Source organism: Xenopus tropicalis, chromosome 7 (genome assembly GCF_000004195.4).
Source record: "Xenopus tropicalis strain Nigerian chromosome 7, UCB_Xtro_10.0, whole genome shotgun sequence".
Taxonomy (NCBI): Eukaryota; Metazoa; Chordata; class Amphibia; order Anura; family Pipidae; genus Xenopus; species Xenopus tropicalis.
Genome location: NC_030683.2, coordinates 28,686,942 through 28,705,270, shown reverse-complemented (window position 1 = coordinate 28,705,270; position 18,329 = coordinate 28,686,942). Strand labels below are relative to the sequence as shown.

General features: G+C 38.2%; 1 protein-coding gene across 6 annotated transcripts in view; it reads right to left on the bottom strand.

Annotated features, from left to right (window-relative positions):
* Window positions 1-18,329, bottom strand: part of nt5c2 (5'-nucleotidase, cytosolic II) — a 53,879-nt gene that overhangs the window by 30,741 nt on the left and 4,809 nt on the right. For 4 of the 6 annotated variants that reach the window (XM_012966542.3, XM_012966541.2, XM_012966540.2 and 1 more), the window contains 2 exon segments: window positions 9,715-9,836; window positions 2,064-2,137 (listed from right to left, as the gene is read on the bottom strand). In XM_012966542.3, the coding sequence (XP_012821996.1) occupies window positions 2,064-2,137; window positions 9,715-9,815 (175 nt within the window). In that variant the 5' untranslated portion in view covers window positions 9,816-9,836. 6 annotated transcript variants of the gene reach the window in all.

Sequence of the window (18,329 nt, the reverse complement as noted above, 5' to 3'; positions counted from 1 at the left end):
GTAGTATCACATATCTGCAACAAATTCTAAATATGCAGATCCCACACTTTTAGTAGAACCGTATGTTACAAAGAAAAGCTTCATGATTGGCTCTCACAATGCATAACAGCTGATAATATAAACAACATGTCCTGGCTGTAGAGAGAAAATTGTGAGGGCAGCTATCCATGTTTGCAAGTAAACAGGCTTGACAGACAGGTGATATTGAGCCCCGCTGCTCTCATGTTTCCAGAAACTACCATTCAACAGCCCCGATGAGAATGCAAGCCCATGCACTATGCTCACTAATGCTCTGAATGCCAGTGATCCATCAACTTAAAGCAGCTTAAAGAGGGCACAAATAACCTAATACAAAAGTATTGCAATAGAAGAGTTTGATGCTTGATAAAATGCCCTTGGTGCCCCATAGCAATAGGCAGAGTACTTTTATGCCTTTGCCATCTCAAGAAGAATGAGGAAAATACTCTTCCCCAGCAGTTGATTGATATACTGCAGGATGACTGATGTTTATTTATACAAGAGTCCAATGCCTGTATGTTGACTTAAACAGTATCCGGTTTCATAGGACAGATTTTGCAATGTACTCAATACAGCCATAATATTTTACAAGACACTTTTATCACTTGTAAACCAAGTAGAGAAACGGAACCACTGGCATGTCAAAAAGTCATCAGCAACTAAACCTTGTAGCAATCTCTAAAACTGTGCTAACCCTAACCAGCTGTACATGCTCAAACACACTGTCTATCGTTCTTGGGTAGAATGCAGAGAGAAGAATATCTGCTCATTTCTTTATCCCATGATGTAAGGAACTTCTGTACATGCCATAATACAAAAAAGACATTAACCCCTGATCTTCCCCTGCTGGATACATTTAATCATATGCTCCACAATTGTCTATAAAGGTTTTCATTCATCCAGGTCATGGTAAATCTAGAGCAACTGGACTTGAAACATTACTGATTTTCCCTTTCTACATCAATCAGTTTTATTTTTTAAAACGTTTGCCAAATAAAATATTCAATACCAGTGTCAGACTGGGTCTTTTAGGGTCCACCAGAGAATCTAACACGTTGGATATAAATGCTATAGGTTGTTATATAGGCAATGGTGGAAATAAAGGTGGGTTGATGAGAATTCTCTTAGGCTAGAAAGCACTGGAAGAACCTCTTGTACTCGTGTATGTACAAGAGGTTCCAAATATACTTAAGTTATATATCTTTATAGACTTGCATTGCACCACACTTTATGCAAAACTGACCATTAAAAGAAAGCAATCATAAGTAAGGGGAACCATGTACTGGAGAAAGTTGCTTAATAAGGTAAAAAGAGAAGGAAATAGAAAGGATAACATTTAAGATGCCACCAAAGTGACACATACATAGCCATTTGCAATATCTACACCGTCCAATTTTTGCACAAAACAAAATATTATTAGACTGGCTAACAGTATTGCATTGTATTCATTTGCACCAATGCCAAGCTGGAAAACAAATGCAGCCTTTTCATTGAGCTACATTAGAGACAGACAGTGCATACTCCGTGAGAGACCAGTCACCTATACTTATCATGATTATATTAAACAGACTTAACCAGATGCAGAGTTAAGAACAGAACTGTGCAGTCTATCAAAGAGAATTAATATGTTTTCATGGGAATAAAATAAATTGCAAAATACTATAGCTCAGGGGATTAGACAGAACTAAGAATCACTGAAAAAAACAAGAGTATAGAACGACTAGATTGTAGGATAAATTTAATGCTATGTCTGGCTTTATATGAGATTTAATGTTGCTGGCTTTGTTTAGAATAAAGATTAAGATACTTCTGCACTGCCCAGCCATGACCATGGGATAAACTGGACAGTCAGTATATTCTGGCTGAATCCTTCAAATATTTTCAGCTCTGCTTGAATCCCCATAATATTCCAGGTAATGTTGACCCAAATAGGCTGTAATAAGATTCTAGGAAATCTGACAACTTTTGTAAAACCAAAAGCAAACTAAAAATAGATCACTGCACGCTAGTTACTTTGTACGGCCTCAAATTCTTTCCATGCTCACCAGCGAGTGTATAATCCATATCAAATCCAAAGCACTTGATCTTTTCCATGGCAAGACTTCTGTTCACAAAGACCCTAAAGGACAAGAAAAGAAATGACATAAGTGAAACGGTTAGGGAATGATATGTTGGCTTATTTATTGCTTCAGTGAAGCAAAATAAAGCCCCAACAACTGCTTCTCATGATACTGTATTGCTGTAAGGTAGACTTTTCTCACATATCAAACCTGTAGAGAAAATCCCAGAAATAAAAACAAGGAACCCTCTATTCTTTAACACGCCCATGCATTGTTTATATTACTGCAGGATTTAAAAGATTAACCAGTACAGTGACTGAAAAAAGAAAGCTTAGTACAGGTAAGGAAAAGAACCACCTTTTATGAAAATGGATATGGGTATTCACTTATTATATATAAAAAAAAAAAAAAAGGACAAGTTATTTAAAAAAGGAAATGTGGGGATAATAGAGTCCATTTCCAGTTATGAAACTCTCCTGTTACCCAGCCTACTCCATCATAACAAAGGGCCATCTCCACTGCATCCCCCTTCTAAACCCCTAGACCAGAATGTATGCTTCTGTTAATAGAGCTTTCAAAATGCCAGCTGTATCCCTGATCCATTTCAACCAGGTGTCTACAAAGACCATTCCAATGAGTTTTATGCCTGGTCCACAATGACATACATGCTACAAATGGTCCGTGGGGATACTGACTGCATACATATGTACCACCATTCAGTGCCACTCAATACTCTTGCCCACTTTACTCCTATACATAACTTGCTCATCAGATATTGTTTGAGAAAGGGTCTCCCAAAAATGGCTAAACATTTATTTAATCAGATAATAATCTCTGCTATGGTATGAAGTTGCTCAGTGGAAGCCTCTGACTTGCGTTGCAGCTGGACTGGCCCATGCTGTATGTAAATTACTCAAAATATCTGCCTCTGACAGCAGAGTAACAACATATAACGAGTACTGTCAGATGAATGATCTGTTGCAATAACGACTCCTCAGCAGAGCAGACAGGGTCACCTAAGGTAACATAAATCAGCTGTGGGCCCATAGCAGAAAAGCATACAGGGCTGGCTTAGGGTGTCATTGTTTGCTTTAAACCACATGCTGCCTAAATTCATAATCATTATAGTTGTTTACAAGCCACCAGGTGTTGCATAAGCTTCCAAACCTTAAATAGTTCAATGTAAATATAATATATTAATTTCATACTTAAAGGGATACGATACGGTCATGATTTTTATAGTGTACTTTTTATTTCTAAATTACACTCTTTGCATAGCAAATAATTCACTCTGCCATTCAAATTTTATTCTTGAAACAACAAATTTATGTTTTTTAGCTGTTGGTGTGTAGGCGCCATCTCAGTGCATTGTGCCATTGAGTCGGAGCTTTCAGAAGGAGCCAGTGCTACACATTAGAACTGCTTTCAGGTAACCTATTGTTTCTCCTACTGCGATGTAGCTTAAGGAGTCCCAAACTGGACTTGGATTTCTAACTATTGAGTGCTATTCCGATATCTACTGGGAGCTGCTATCTTGCTCCCTTCCCATTGTTCTGCTGATCGGCTGCTGGGAGGGGGGGTGATATAATTTCAACTTGCAGCTCAGCAGTAAAGTGTGAATGAAGTTTATCAGAGCACAAAATTAAATATAAAAAAAACTGTTTGTGAAAAACAGATTTCAATGCAGGATTCTGCTGGAGAAGCTCTATTAACTGATGTGTTTAAAAAAAACATGTTTTCCCATGACAATATTGCTTTAAGAATATGTTTTAATGCAGTTTCTATTTCGAGGGCTTTTAAGATACAGGTGTCAAGATACATGCTTGAACCTGTGATTTTCCGGATAAGGGGTCTTTTCATAATTTGGATAACCATCAAAAAAATATTTGAACATAAACCAAACAGGATTGTTTTGCCACCAACATGGATTCATTGAACATAGTTATCATCAGGTTTTATTATTACAGAGAAAAAGCAAATCATTTTTAAAAAATCTGAATTATTTGCTTAAAGGAGAAGGAAAGGCAAAGTCACTTGGGGGTGCCAAAATGTTAGGCACCCCCAAGTGACTTAAATCGCCTACCTTTTACCCCGGGCTGGTGCCCCTGTTCGGAAAGAACAGCACCAGCCCGGGGTACCTGCAGCGCTTCCTGCTTCGCTCGTGCACGCGCAGTAGAGTGAAAAAGCGGAACTTTAACAGAGAAGTCGGCTTTTCACTCTAATGCGCATGCGCCGGTCCCGGGAATTTGCCGGCAAAACGAAGGAGGAAGCGTATCGCTACAGGTACCCCAGGCTGGTGCTGTTTTCTCCTAACAGGGGCACCAGCCCGGGGTACAAGGTAAGTGATTAAAGTCCCTTGGGGGTGCCTAACATTTTGGCACCCCCAAGTGACTAAGCCTTCCCTTCTCCTTTAAAACTGACTCTGATGGAGGTGCAATAAAGTATGAAGAAAGTCGCACTCACCACTTCTTGCTGGTAAGTGCTATGACTTCCTTCATACTTTATTGCACAATAGTGATGTGGCCATACGTCTAAGAAGCAAGCAAGAAGGTAAGCCGAGACTATTTGCACATGTAAAGTGCATGTGGCGCTGCCTCTATGGGAGACGGCTTTCATGTAATTCTGAACTTTTTAATGGGTTTCTAGATAAGGGATTATATAACTGTAGTAGTTTTATACATCTAACCGTAAGATTGGAAGAGATACAGAGATGGTGTCTCCAATAAGAAGTCTCTCTCTGCATAATGCTCACTGTTTTATTGCTATAATGACATGTTCAGCACGGATTTCTATGTTCCCCAATTATCTGCTTTATAAATTTGAGTGAGAACATTGGGTCCATGTCAAATAGCTGATAGAATCCATTTGCAAGTAACTGTGGATCTTAGAAAGTGGCACCGAGCTGAGGCTCCTTCCCTCCAGCTGTCAATCCAGCTGAAAATTCTCTGGGGATGGTGAGAGACTGGTGAGAGAGCATGTAGAAAATTGGTCAGGAGTGCTATGAACAACAGGCAGGTTAAACCCACAGGTTCTGGTTAAAATTTGGGTGACCACCAAGGGTTGGGTTGAGTGTGGGACACACTGGGCAAGTACAAGTCTCCTCTGCTCCCAAACATTCTCTGTCTTGGAGGCAAGAGCAGTAGTGGAATACAGAGCGGGAAGATGCAGGTATGATTGGGTGCAGGAAAGGATATATATTCCATACAATGCTGTAACAAATGAATGCAAGTTAAATCTGTAGATACTGAACACTTTTTAAATCAAATCACATTGAGCTTTCTTTACACATGAAAATAAAAGGTGCCTTGATCTACTTTTTCTACCATTTTCATAGACTTTGCTGGATAAGACAGTTATGATCATTCAAACTACAAACCTTCTGATACATAGTAGTGCATGGAACAACAATACTAAGAACCATATTTACCAGCCCAGTGGGTTATCAATACCTGTTGCCCACCAGATGCTGTTTACTACAAATGAATAGAATATATAGCTATCTCTATCAACTGGACTGTGCACAACAGCATCTGGACCCCAAGGTACCTTCTTCAGGCAGGCATTCTCAACAGAAATCTGAAGTGCTGATTCAAGGAGCAGTGGGCGGTCAGTTTTGTTATAAACCACTAAACTACCTCCTATCACGTCATAACTAAAAAACAACAATAATCAAGAAATGACTGCCAAAAGAGAATCTTAATGTCTGTATTAAGGTAGCTTAGCCTGTGTTGTGGGTATGCATTCTAATTAAAATATTTAGATGGATGATGGGATTACTATCACTCATCATGCCTTGGCTTTATTATAGGTTTAATCCAGCTGCTTTGCTGTGTGCTGAGCTGACATACTCCAACATGGAATGAAAGGCAGCCAATTAAATAGATTCATATCAAGGGAACTCAAGCAGGGAATCTTAACTCTGAACAAGTTATTAAAAGAAAAGTTCAGTGGATATTTGTTTCAATCCCCTCTATGCTATCAGTTGCACATTAATCATTTTATATTTCTTCTCTTTACTTTGCCTCTTATGTTATGGTACAAGTTGTATTTTCTTGGGCTTTGGCTTGCAGGCTTCTTAGAGAAAGAAATGAAAGGAATTATAAAAAGGAAGTATGGATGGTTAGGAGAAATTTAGGAATAATATTTATATTTAATTCCTGTTATTTATAATAATAAAGGAGGGAAGTGAAATAGGGAGGGGAAGGGTAAAAAGGCAGGGATGAAAGGTGAGCTAGGGATAAGATAACAATGAATTTCAGTGAGCAATCCACCCTCTTATTATGAAAGGTTACAACGCTGATAAAAAATATCACATATCAGTATAGCAATACTATTCATTTAACAAACAAAACATCTAAATCAATATCTCAGAACACAGCCAATTAGAAAAGCAAAAATACTAATAAAGATTCTGGAAAGCTCTAAAAATAATTCCCGGTGCTAAAACTTATCAATTAATTTTACTTTAAGTGCATCAAATAAAGCACAGTTTAGGTTTTTTATGGCCATGCCTTTAAAATACTGCTAGTGATTGCTTTACAGTACATTTAAAGGGATATTTTAACAACAAGTAAAATAAAAACAAACAATTTTTCAGGCTTCACCTACAACTTCTACAACAAACAAGACAAAAATAACAGAAATCTTTCAGAACCTCCCAGGAGTCAGGGACGGATCTGACACAATACCTGAGTTCTCCATCAAGATCAATGCTGTTCTGATGGGCCAAGAGCACCACACTCTTCTTCATTTCGGAATCAACCCAAATTTTTTAAAGAAATCAGAAAGAACACAATATCTGGCCACCAGTGAGGAATGATATTGTTGCCAATTGTGTGCAGCTTCAATCCACTGTTTCCAGCACAAATTCCAGTTTAGAGTTTACTCAAACACACAAGGATGTTTAATTTCTGTTTGAGGAACATCACATTTTATGGGCCTGACAGCAAAACAAGCCCAACTAGAGGGCGGAACATTTTTTTGCATCCAAATATTAATACAATGTGTTACTCACCCACATCAGTAAGATATTTTAGCTGATGTTTATGCAATGACACAGCTTTTGGCCCCACCCACCAAAAAATCACCTGTCTCTTTTAACAAACAAGGACATAGAAAATCTCTTGATGTGACCAGCTAAGCATTCTAAGACTCCACTGATCCCTAAAGTATGGATTGTGATTTTGGGTTTCGGTAGAGTATACAGAAGTGGGTGCCATGCATATTACATCTGTTATTCCTATCAGTATTGGAAGTAGGGCTACTACAGGGACTCACAAACCTGGATGGGTGGATTAACTGGAAAGGGGAACATTTCTGTACTAGGATTTGTGGGGCTTACCGTCCTTTATAACAATTCACATCGACCATGCAGCCATCATAGGTTTATTAAGTATGCCAGGACACTAGGAGATAGATTAGCCTAGATAGCCAGGCTCATAAGGAATTTCCAAGGGGTATTCACATTAGGTCACTTGCTTTAGTTCCAGTGTCAAAGGCTGCATCTTTTAATTTCCCCTTTCTGTCACTGGAAAGATGTGCTTTGTTTTCACTAATACCTACAAAAGCATTACTGTCTCAGATTGTTACACACTTGTCTAAGCTGCCAACGGCTGGTTAGCCTTAGCCTTCATTTCACCTCCCACACATCCTGCCGATGAGGGTTGTAGAATGAAACATTCGGATTAGAAGGGTTTACAATCTAAACAAAGAAAGGGGAAACAATGTACACAGAAGGTTAATGCCACACAAAGGCTGATCTCGCCTTGTGGAAAAGGCCAAGGCTGACAGTGGCCCTCAATATGGCAGCATATATGCAAGTGATACTTTCCATTTACTTAACTTATTTTCCTGTGACCCAATGAATCTGTTTTCATACAGCACATATCTCAGAATATGCAAAGAATCCTCCTTCCCTCTCATTAACAATGTTGCCTCTACCTGATGCACAAAAAGGTATAATCCTTTACTTCACTTCATTATGCAAAAAGTATTCACTATTCCTGCAGCCATAAACTACAGACATTTATTTCCTCTTATTGCCTAACTGTAAGCTAAAGTATTACCAATGCTAAAAGCATTAACACCTAGCCTTTCCCAACACCTTTTATTTGAACACTCCATTTGTCATCTTAACTTCCTGGCACAAATGTAATTATATGACACTAGGTGATCTGGAATGAGCATTTTGCATAGTCATCTTCAATTGTTATGCACATCTTTACCTACAGGAAGTACAGTAATCATAAAACTACTTCTTTTATGTAACCTTTTCAGCACAATTTCACACCAAACCCTCTCACATTACCTTAAGCGCTAAAAATAATCTTTGGCTAGCATGCATTATAATGAAGCTGCTTTTTGGCGTGAATGCAAGCAGCCAGATATCCCACAACTAGGGATAAATCTAGAATAGAGACACATTCCTTTTTAATGCTTACAGTCATTAGCAATAACAAACTAAAATGGCAATCGCTGACAGGCACACTATAACTTGTAACCAGTTGCCAGTTTCATAGTGTGCCTGCCAGTTGGCTTTACTTGTTAGCATTTAGAGTCCTGCATCGGGTAGGGTACCTGTGGAATACCAGCAAAGTGGTCAAGTTTCAGGCAGAAAGACCCCCATTCTCTGAATATGGGGGCAATCTTCAGACACCCTACCTGGGTACCAGGGCCATTTGAAGGCTTGCATTCCCCCAACCTCCTGAATTTAAAGGTATTTTTTCCCCTGACTTGCTTAATCCACTTCCGGTCTGCACATATCCCCGGTTAGGGTTGAAAAGCTGGGTAGTAGAGGTAGGGTCCGGGGTTGGGTTGTGAGTTAGTGAGTCTGGTTAGGTCTGTCCAACTGGACTTGTGCAGGACTCTAACATATAGTACTATTTGTAAGAAAGTAAAATGAAAGAGTGTTACTTTATAGAGTATAACAGAATTAATCTATTTATAAAGACCATGTAAGAACTTGCTGCTATGGAGCTCTGGACATCAATTCATTGCTGAAGACTGTTTGCCAAAAGTGGGTTTATTTAGCTAGAGAAGAGTGCTTAAGGGGCATATGGTCGTTTCTTGCTAACATATAACCAGAACATATAATAATGTCTATGGAAAGAAAGTCACAGATTGATCTCCTCAGAAGACACTTTGGGCATCCAGAAAATATTGCTAAAATCTAAAGGGGAATTATGTGAGGGAAAGGTTAACCTTTTTTACAGCAGATAAAAATTGTGTGTTCTGTTTTACTGGAAACACAGATAAGTAATTAAGTTACTGCCTCTCAACACATTTTTTGATATTAAGAAAAAAAATCGTTATTTGCCCATACTGGGATATGACATCTAAGAATTGTGGATATTGTGTATAGTCTGAGATAATTATTCCTGAAGCCCAGGACAATAATATTGGGAAGTATTGATGTTTATTGAATCTATTTACCGGGTCTATAAAATGGATTGGCTATTGGATCTGTTCCTAAAAATTTCATTAAGTGTGAATCGCTTAACTGAGTGCCCATTTTCCATGTAAATGCACTACAGTCAAGTTTTGTATATTTTTGGCACTTGGCTCCTCAGAGAATTTGTTACATTTTGCAGGTCATGCATTTTCTGGCCAAGACCTTCCCAGCAGATGTCCTTCTCACCTGTGGTAAGCTTCACGTCGATACTTCTTTAAGGCATGTCCATCCATATTGGCTGGGAGGTCAGCAGCATTTTGGAGGCGATCACTCCAAGAAGTTGTCATTTTTAAACGTGGTGCTTGAATCTGCACAAAACAAGTAAATGGTTTCAGTGCTGTAATTCTGAATCAGTACAAAGTAAATATAGGAAGCCTAAACACAAAGCCATTTACTATAATAGCACTATGCACCAAATTTACTATGAGTGGGCAAATTTGCCTAGTCAAACAAAGGTATCTTGTCAGCCATAATCTAGGTGCATAATGTCATGGTCCCTGGCACGTTGTCAGCCATAATCCAGGTGCACAATGTCATGGTCCCGGGCCCCACAGTAAAATAAATACAAACTAGAATTCCTTCCACCTGGTACATTCATCTAGGGTTGTAACCTGTGCATACATGGCTTCTCTTTGCAGGACCCCAAGATTTCACCATAGCCATAATATAATAAAGCCTTTCATTTCAGTTATCTGCCAAAGTTTTTTTACTTACAGCTTCATATTTATTAGTTATCCTATGTGATATATTATTCTAATATGCCATCCTAAAGTTAAAGAGGTTGTTCAACTTTAAGTTAATCTTTAGTATGATGTAAATATTCCCAGACAAACTGCAATTGGTCTTCATTTTTTTTTTTATTATTTCTGGGTTTTTTTATCTCAGCAACTCTCAAGTTTGGAATTTCAGCAATTATCTGGTTGCTAGGGTTCAAATGACCTTAGTAACCATGGAGTAGTTTGAATGAGAGACTGGTGTATTAGTAGAAGCAGAACTGAACAGAAAAATAAGTAATAGTAAGAAGAAGGCACTTAATTAAAAAATGTAATATGAAGACCAATTGAAAAGTTGCTTAGAATTGATCATTCTATAACATACAAAAAGATCACAAAGAGAACTACTGCTTTAAACCCTGCTTAATTTTCAAAAGTTAGTGCAAAGCATACAGGTCCCCTATGTAAGTACCATTCAGTAAATATGGTTTAAACTCTGGCAGACATCTAAAAATATATTGACATTCTTCACTGAAGCAGGATTATTAGTTTTAAAGTATAACACAAACATGGAAACCAGCATAGAGATTTCAATATAAATTCAGTGCAGTCCTAAAAAATATAGATCACTGTTACAAGCTAATTTTCTAATTTAGAAACATTGCTTAAATTAATGTTTTGCTCTACTGCTGCCTTTGATTTCGCAGCACAATTGCAGATGGTGAAACCTTATTTCTACATTTAAATGAAGAAACTGTGGGAAGCCAAAGCTGTTTGCAGACATATTTGAAGCCGAATTAAATCTCGAGTAAGTATTCCACAAAACAAAGATGTTCGTGCAAGCGAAATACAAGGCAAATAATTATGTCTAAATCACAATTCTATGTTTTAACATTTTCTCTTATATATACACATTATATATCAGTTGCAAATACTTGAAGTTAGCCCGGCTCCTTTGACATTTGTAAATGAGAAACCGTACCCTACCAGCCTGGGCAGTCAGTTAGCGCTGGTCCTCTAAAGAGCACAGTAACATGAAGCGCATTTCCTTCCTCAGCAAGATATTTTTGAAGTGACCCTTAATAAAGTGATCCTTATAGCTGAAATAAAGTTCTTTTACAGAGATCACGCACCGACGCATAGTGTGAAGCAAAATGATTTACACTCACTAGATGGTTGCTGCGCATCATCTTGACAATCTGGCTGTGAATGCAGTTTTACAGCAGCCACAGCGCCTTATATTGGCCGTTATTTATTATAATGGAAGGGACACCTGTCATTCTATACCTGGCACAGAGTCTGCCAATGAGGCATCAATTTAGAAACACTGTTAGCGACACTGCATTAAAATAGAAGTGCTGGTAATAGCATCTTCACTTCTAAAATAGCAGCTGTGTTGATAACATTAACGTTGAAAAATGTGAAGGGGATCAGTGATCTTTATTTTATGGTATTACGTTCTTGACCTCTTAAGGTCAGACACAATATTAATGTTAGAAGGACACCTCCGAGGCTTAGCAAGTTCTGAAAAAGAATGGCTGGCATCCCACAGATCTAAAGACGTAAGTAAATGCCCTCAAATGTGGATAGGGAGTAGAATCCTGCAAGGGCTAAGGAGTCACCACAGGAGACCATCACTGCACACAGAACTGTAGGCAAGTGCTGGGCAACAGGTTGTGGGTGCAGGCTGATTTACCTGTACAGGGAGGCCTTTCATATTCTTTTCCCTTGCCCTGGACCAAATCAAACCCCATTTCCCCTGTACAAGCAGGCAATGGGGAAATGGTTTTTGGCTTGACAACATTGAGGTGGGAATGGTCTCCTAAAAGAATGGGTGTGGATTGCCAAAATTCAAAGGAACACATAATTCTAGTTGCTCCCCTTTGCATCTCCCTTTTTTGCCTATAAAACCAGAGAGCTCTACATGCTCTAAAACTGTTTTAAAGTGTTGAACTTCCTATAAGCACTCAATGCGCAACCTTTAGGTTTTTAAATTGCAGGTGCAATAGCAGAGTTAGTTTAATGTGTTTATACAGAAAAGTACCTTGTGGCAAAGGAAGCAGAGCTGGGTTAAAAGAAAAGGGAGAGAGGCTGCTGTAACAACTTGGTGAAGACACAGCTATTTAGTAGCAGATAGCTGTGACATGTAGCTGCTACTAGTAGCTCCATGTGTCTTTACCCTTACAGGGGTCCAATTTTCTCCATTAAGACATACAGATTATGCCAATTAATATCTATATATTTATATTAATGCTAATTAATATAGCACTGCCATGTTAGTGCAGAGACAGCATGCTTAGCAAAGGAAAAATGAGTGAAGACCATAACAGGATTCCATAAATTCACCGACCCGGCTAAATTTTCAATTAGAGATGTTGCAGTTAGACAGTGCACTGATTGGAAATTACCAGCTCCTTTAAGAAAAAGGGTAGCAACCAAACTTCTGATTAGGCAGGATTGTTGTACAACAATATTAATAAAGTCCAGCTCTCTATAACGGGTGCACATAAAACCATAATCTCTGGCTAAAATACTTAATCTCTATGCATACGAAGATGATTTGCTACATTCTTTCCGTACTTGAGAATTCTTTGAAGGATAACGAACATACAGTCACGTGGTTGAGTGACTTTAATACACGGTCACCGTGTAGGTCACATGTATACAGACTGAGGGGACACTTTCAAATGTAATTTATTGGATGGTTCTTTCAACACCTACAGAGGATCACAGTATTTAAAGAACAATATTGTGACGATTACAAATTTAGAAAATAAATATTATGGAATGTTTTTCGCTCTACAAAGACTACAGCAGCAGTACATTCATTTTTGATCCAACACTTTTGCATTTTTTTATGGCCTATAAGCATTAAGCCTATTTAGTTGGGATTGCTGGATAAGTTAATTATCAGAACACCCATCATGGCAGCTTCCACTCATTAATAAACACCAGTATTGAATTCCGTAGCCAATCAATTCTATTAAACCAGAAAGAAAAACCACTGTACACCTACATTTTAAATAGGGTATATTTTCCAATAACTGTAATATTACATCCTGTACAATCAGTGTCAGACTGGCCCACCAGGGTAGCAAAAAAACTCCCAGTGGGCCCAAGTGCAGGGTGCCCTACAGCTTGCTTTACCATTGTCATTTTCCATTTATGTAGGAGAACATAAGTAAAAATGGAGAGAAGGACAAATCACATGTAAAAAGGGAAGGCACTTAAAGGATAAAGAAGGCAAGAGAAGAGGAAAATTTGTATTTGGTAGGCCCTGTCATTACAGACTGACCCTGTGTACAATCAAGTTACTTAACTTCATTAGTTTTGTGGATTTGTGCCAGTTACCTTATTGGCAAACAATTAAAAAAAACACCCTGTATTTCAGAATCTACCACTGGAGCCCACTGAATGCTCTACACTATAATATAGTACGGTTTCAAATATATAGAACTGAAACTCATATTTTTAACACTGTCGCTGTTGGCAAGTGAAAAGCGCTGACAATTTATCATAGTTACATGGGCTTGAAAAAAGACCAGAGCCCATCAAGTTCAACCCTTCAAGTCATAACTTGTCGATGCAGTACAATATTTAAGTGCCCATTCTGGTACCCATGGCAACTAGATATTTGATTTCATTAATCCAACTGCAGAACAAAGAGGTAACTGATAAGTGGTTGCTATGGGTTAAGAGAAACTGGGCAAACTTTGCACCAAGCTACAATCTGTATGTGTCCAAAGTTCAGAACTATTACTGGCTAGAAGTGTGTGCGCTTTCATTTCTAGGTAAAGACATTTCACATGCCCCACAGAGTGAGCATATCATTAATAAGAGCTGAGCATGCAGTTTTATACAGGAAGTTTAGCCCATATTTCTATAGGAGAGAACACATTGTCAGTGTTTGAACAGCTTTCCGCCCACTCAGCAAGCAGTGACTGTTGCCATGGGTGCAAGTGCTCCATGCATGGAAGCTTAGGGGTTCATTTTAACCAGTTAAATCCAAGGAATGTACTTGGAAATTAGGGAAAGCTGAAGCTGAAGTCAACAAACTGGACCAATTTTGCCAAAACTGGGCAACATTTGCTCTATGATTCAGTTCAAGCCAGTTATCACATTAGCTTGTGTATGCAATCATCCACGACCATAGATACAGTCATCTAAATGGAGTAAAAAGGCCACCAACCTAATAGAATACTTTGCACAATTACTTGAAGGCTGAATCTGGGCTTGAAAGGGCAAATGTGGCCCAACAGTTAACTCATGACTCGGCTGAACGGACAAAAAATACCAATATTAAGCAAGCTTATAAAGGAAATACAAGTTACAGAAAGTAATTTTATAACCTGCATAATTCACATTATATTTAAAAAGATACTGCTGAGGAAATATACATAGCCTTAAAGTAAAACTATATCCCCAAATAATGTAGGTCTCTATAAAAATATACTGCATAACACAGCTCATATGTAAAACCCTGCTTATCTAAATAAACCATTTTCACAAAAATATACCTTTTTAGTAGTATGTGCCATTGGGTAATCCAAAAAAGAAAATTCGCATTTTAAGTACTAACGGCTGCCCCCCAAGGATCATATGATTAATGCATACACACAAACCAAGGGTACATATACATGTTAAGTCACATTAGCCAATAAATGGGTAGAACTGTGTATTTTGCTCCCACAATTCTTCTTGTTACAGTTAGAGCTGCATTATTTCCTGTAAGGATGTGAAAGGGCAATAGTTACTGAATATGTATTCCAGTTTGGAAAGATTCTTTAATAGGTCACTTAATATGATATAAACTATCTGTTGGTTAAGTATTCATTCTGGGGGTATAGTTTTCCTTTAATGTGCCTAGCTGCTATGGTTCATAAACTGTTGTTCACTAATAACCAAAACGCCATAGGTTGGACAGTCACATATCATATAAATTAGGCCTTCCAATGTCTCACAAACATATCATAACATTTTTAGAAATCCTTATGACCTTAATCCTACGGATACATTCTAATATCTGTATGCAAACTGACAACGGCAAGCCAACACTTCTCAATAAGAAATTCTGAGACAGCACATATCGTCTCCTCTGCGAGACAACACACCCTCCACTTTCGTCTGAGACTGATAAGAAGAGCAAATGTCTCAATGCTGTACATCAGAATTTTAGGATACATCTTCACTACCAGGGTTCTAGCAGGCACTGTACACTCAGCATAATGCCAAGAAAAGTCTTTAAGATAGTCTTAGCAGATAGGAACCTGTTCAACCACAGCTCAGACATTTTAATCTGTATCTATAATGCTTAGAAGAGCTATGCATTCCTGCACTTCTTTATTGTAACTACACCTAACATTTCTGCATGTGCCTATTTCTTATACTTACCACCCTTTCTGTAATAAAGTAGTTAAACCAGGCTAAAACTGCCAGATACAGTTACAAGGCCCACTATAGAAATATAATAAAGTTGAAAGTGAATAATACATGCATTTAAATGCTATTTACAAATGTACTTGCAGCTACACATGCTACTTGCAACTTGTTTAAATGTGTGTGCTTACATGAAGCAATCTGTCTGCTTAAATGAATTGTGCGCAAAGTAAAGAAAGATCACAGGCACAGATGCAAAGGAGCCCAGGCTTTAAAAAAATGCTTGCAAATTATCAGTATGGACACTAATTAGCATTCACACTGCTGCATCACATGCAGTTTGTAGCATATGCCCATTGGCCAGGCCCATTTAAGCTGAAATTCTAGAAATATGGGGATTAAGGAATGCCAGTTTTATAAAACTACAGCCATTAAATGTAACCTAAAAATTAAAAGAATGAAAAAACTATTGAGTTTTTTTTCAAATATTATGCAGAATAGTTTATTATTGGACCATGGTCCTCCCACGTCTCCAAACTTCACAGCACCAATTTCCACATTGCATTTGCATCAGAAAGTAGAGTACACCAAAAAAATGAGTGTATAAAAGCATTTAGTATACTATGTACTATTGCCCTGCACTGGTATAAGTTGTGTTTGCTTCAGAAACACTACTATAGTTTATATAAATTAAGGCTGCTGTGTAACCATGGGGGTAGCCATTCAATCTGAAGTAGGGCTAAATGGCACAGGTTATATATCAGATAATGGCTATTCTCTGTAAAACATCCTTGTATTCTACAGAGATTAACTGTTATCTGCTATATACCCTGTGCCTTTTCTCTTGCTTAAATGGCTACTTTCATTGCAACACAGCAGCTTTCTTAAGCAAACACACAATGTTTACCAGTGCAGGGCACTAGTACATTATATTTCAGTTGCTTTAAAACACTTTCTTTCTTTTTAGTGTTACTGTTCCTTCAATCAGCCAGCAACACTGTACTTACTTTGCGTTAGACACATAACCCTCACTGTGCTTTCCCCAGGCCCGCAGATGGAGTAAATGTGCCTGACCACGAAAATATCAGAATGAGTGTACACAGACTTTCACATTTCTAGGCTACCTCTGAAAACTGCTCATGATCAGGGACCAATAACAATGGCAATACACAGTAAAACCCACTAATTCAGCCTGACATACATGTATGAGACCAAGCTAACTAGACTACACAGTTTAGGCCATGAGTTAACATTACTTAAGAGTCCAAATAGCTCCAGAATGTTTCCTCACTATGAACCACTGAGTCATAGCTTGTTAAATGAGAAACAGCCCATTTGACAGTTGGATGGGCTTGCTGCCACTGCCACCTTTCCCTGACCGTAAACTGTCAAACAGAAAATCCACCTGTTTATAGTGCTGCTGAATCCTGGTCAGTGTGATAGCCCCAGTAACAAAAAACAGTGGCATAGAATGACATCACAGCTGCTGAGCTGATATATCATTTCACTTTACTTGTTCAATGAGACTTCCATTTATCCCATATAGTACCTGGTTATCTGCTTTTTATTCACCTCAATGCATGTGCTAATGCAATATGCACACAAGTATACTGATGGGCACAGAAAACTGGTTTGCACTCTGCTAGTCATCTTTAGTTAATTGCTTTTGTAAATATATATGTGCACAGGGATCAATGCTGCTTTTTCAATGTATGCTGACTGCAAGAAACCCAACATATATTGTTATATTATAACAGGAGGGAGAAACCTTGGTCACTGCTGAGTAACATTATGGCATAAAATTTCCTTGTCTGATTGCTGGAAGAAAGAGGCCAAACTAAGAAACAATTGCAAACCTCTGAAAAATGCATCAAGGTCATTAGGCTTCTGCTAGCTTTCCTGGAACACTGCTTAGCTGCATCTGTCTCACGTACGGGACAGGGAGTCCTGCCATTCTAAATAGGAGGCAACTAGGACATTATATCTGACATGCAACAATATAAATGGAACAAGGACATTAAACTTGACAAACCATAACATACAAAAATGTATTACAGGTTTGTGATTAATTATCCAAAAAGCTCTGAATAATAGGAAGGCTATCTGGCATAGTATCCATTTTACTCAAATAATTAAAATTTAAAAAAAATAATTTTCTTTTTCTCTGTAATTATAAAATAGTACCTTGTACTTGGTAACAACTTACATATAATAAATTCTTATTGGGGCAAATCAATCCTATTAATTAATGTTTAAATGCTTTTTTTTTTTTTTTAGCAGACAAAGTATGGATATCCAAATTACTCCTTCTCTGGAAACCCCAGGTCCCAGGCATTCTGGATAACAGGTCCCATACCTGTTTCTTTATCCACTGATGGATCGGTCTCCCTCTTTCTGGGTCTTTTTTTTCTCCTAATAGCAGAATGTGACATGGGCTCCTACATTCTCTAAACCTGTGTACAGCATCTAACACCAACCTCAGGTGAGCTATTTATAAGAGACATGCTGAACTCACTAACCTCTGCAGGCAAAGAAACATTAGCTTTAACCAGGTTCGGACTGGGATTTAAAATGAGCATTCCAAGTACACAGAGGCCCAAACAGCCCCCACCAGCCCAATAAATAGTGACTGTCTATGGCATCTTACAGCAGCCCCTCTGGCATTTGCCAGAACCCACAGATTGCCAGTCCAGGTCTGGCTTTAACTATCAA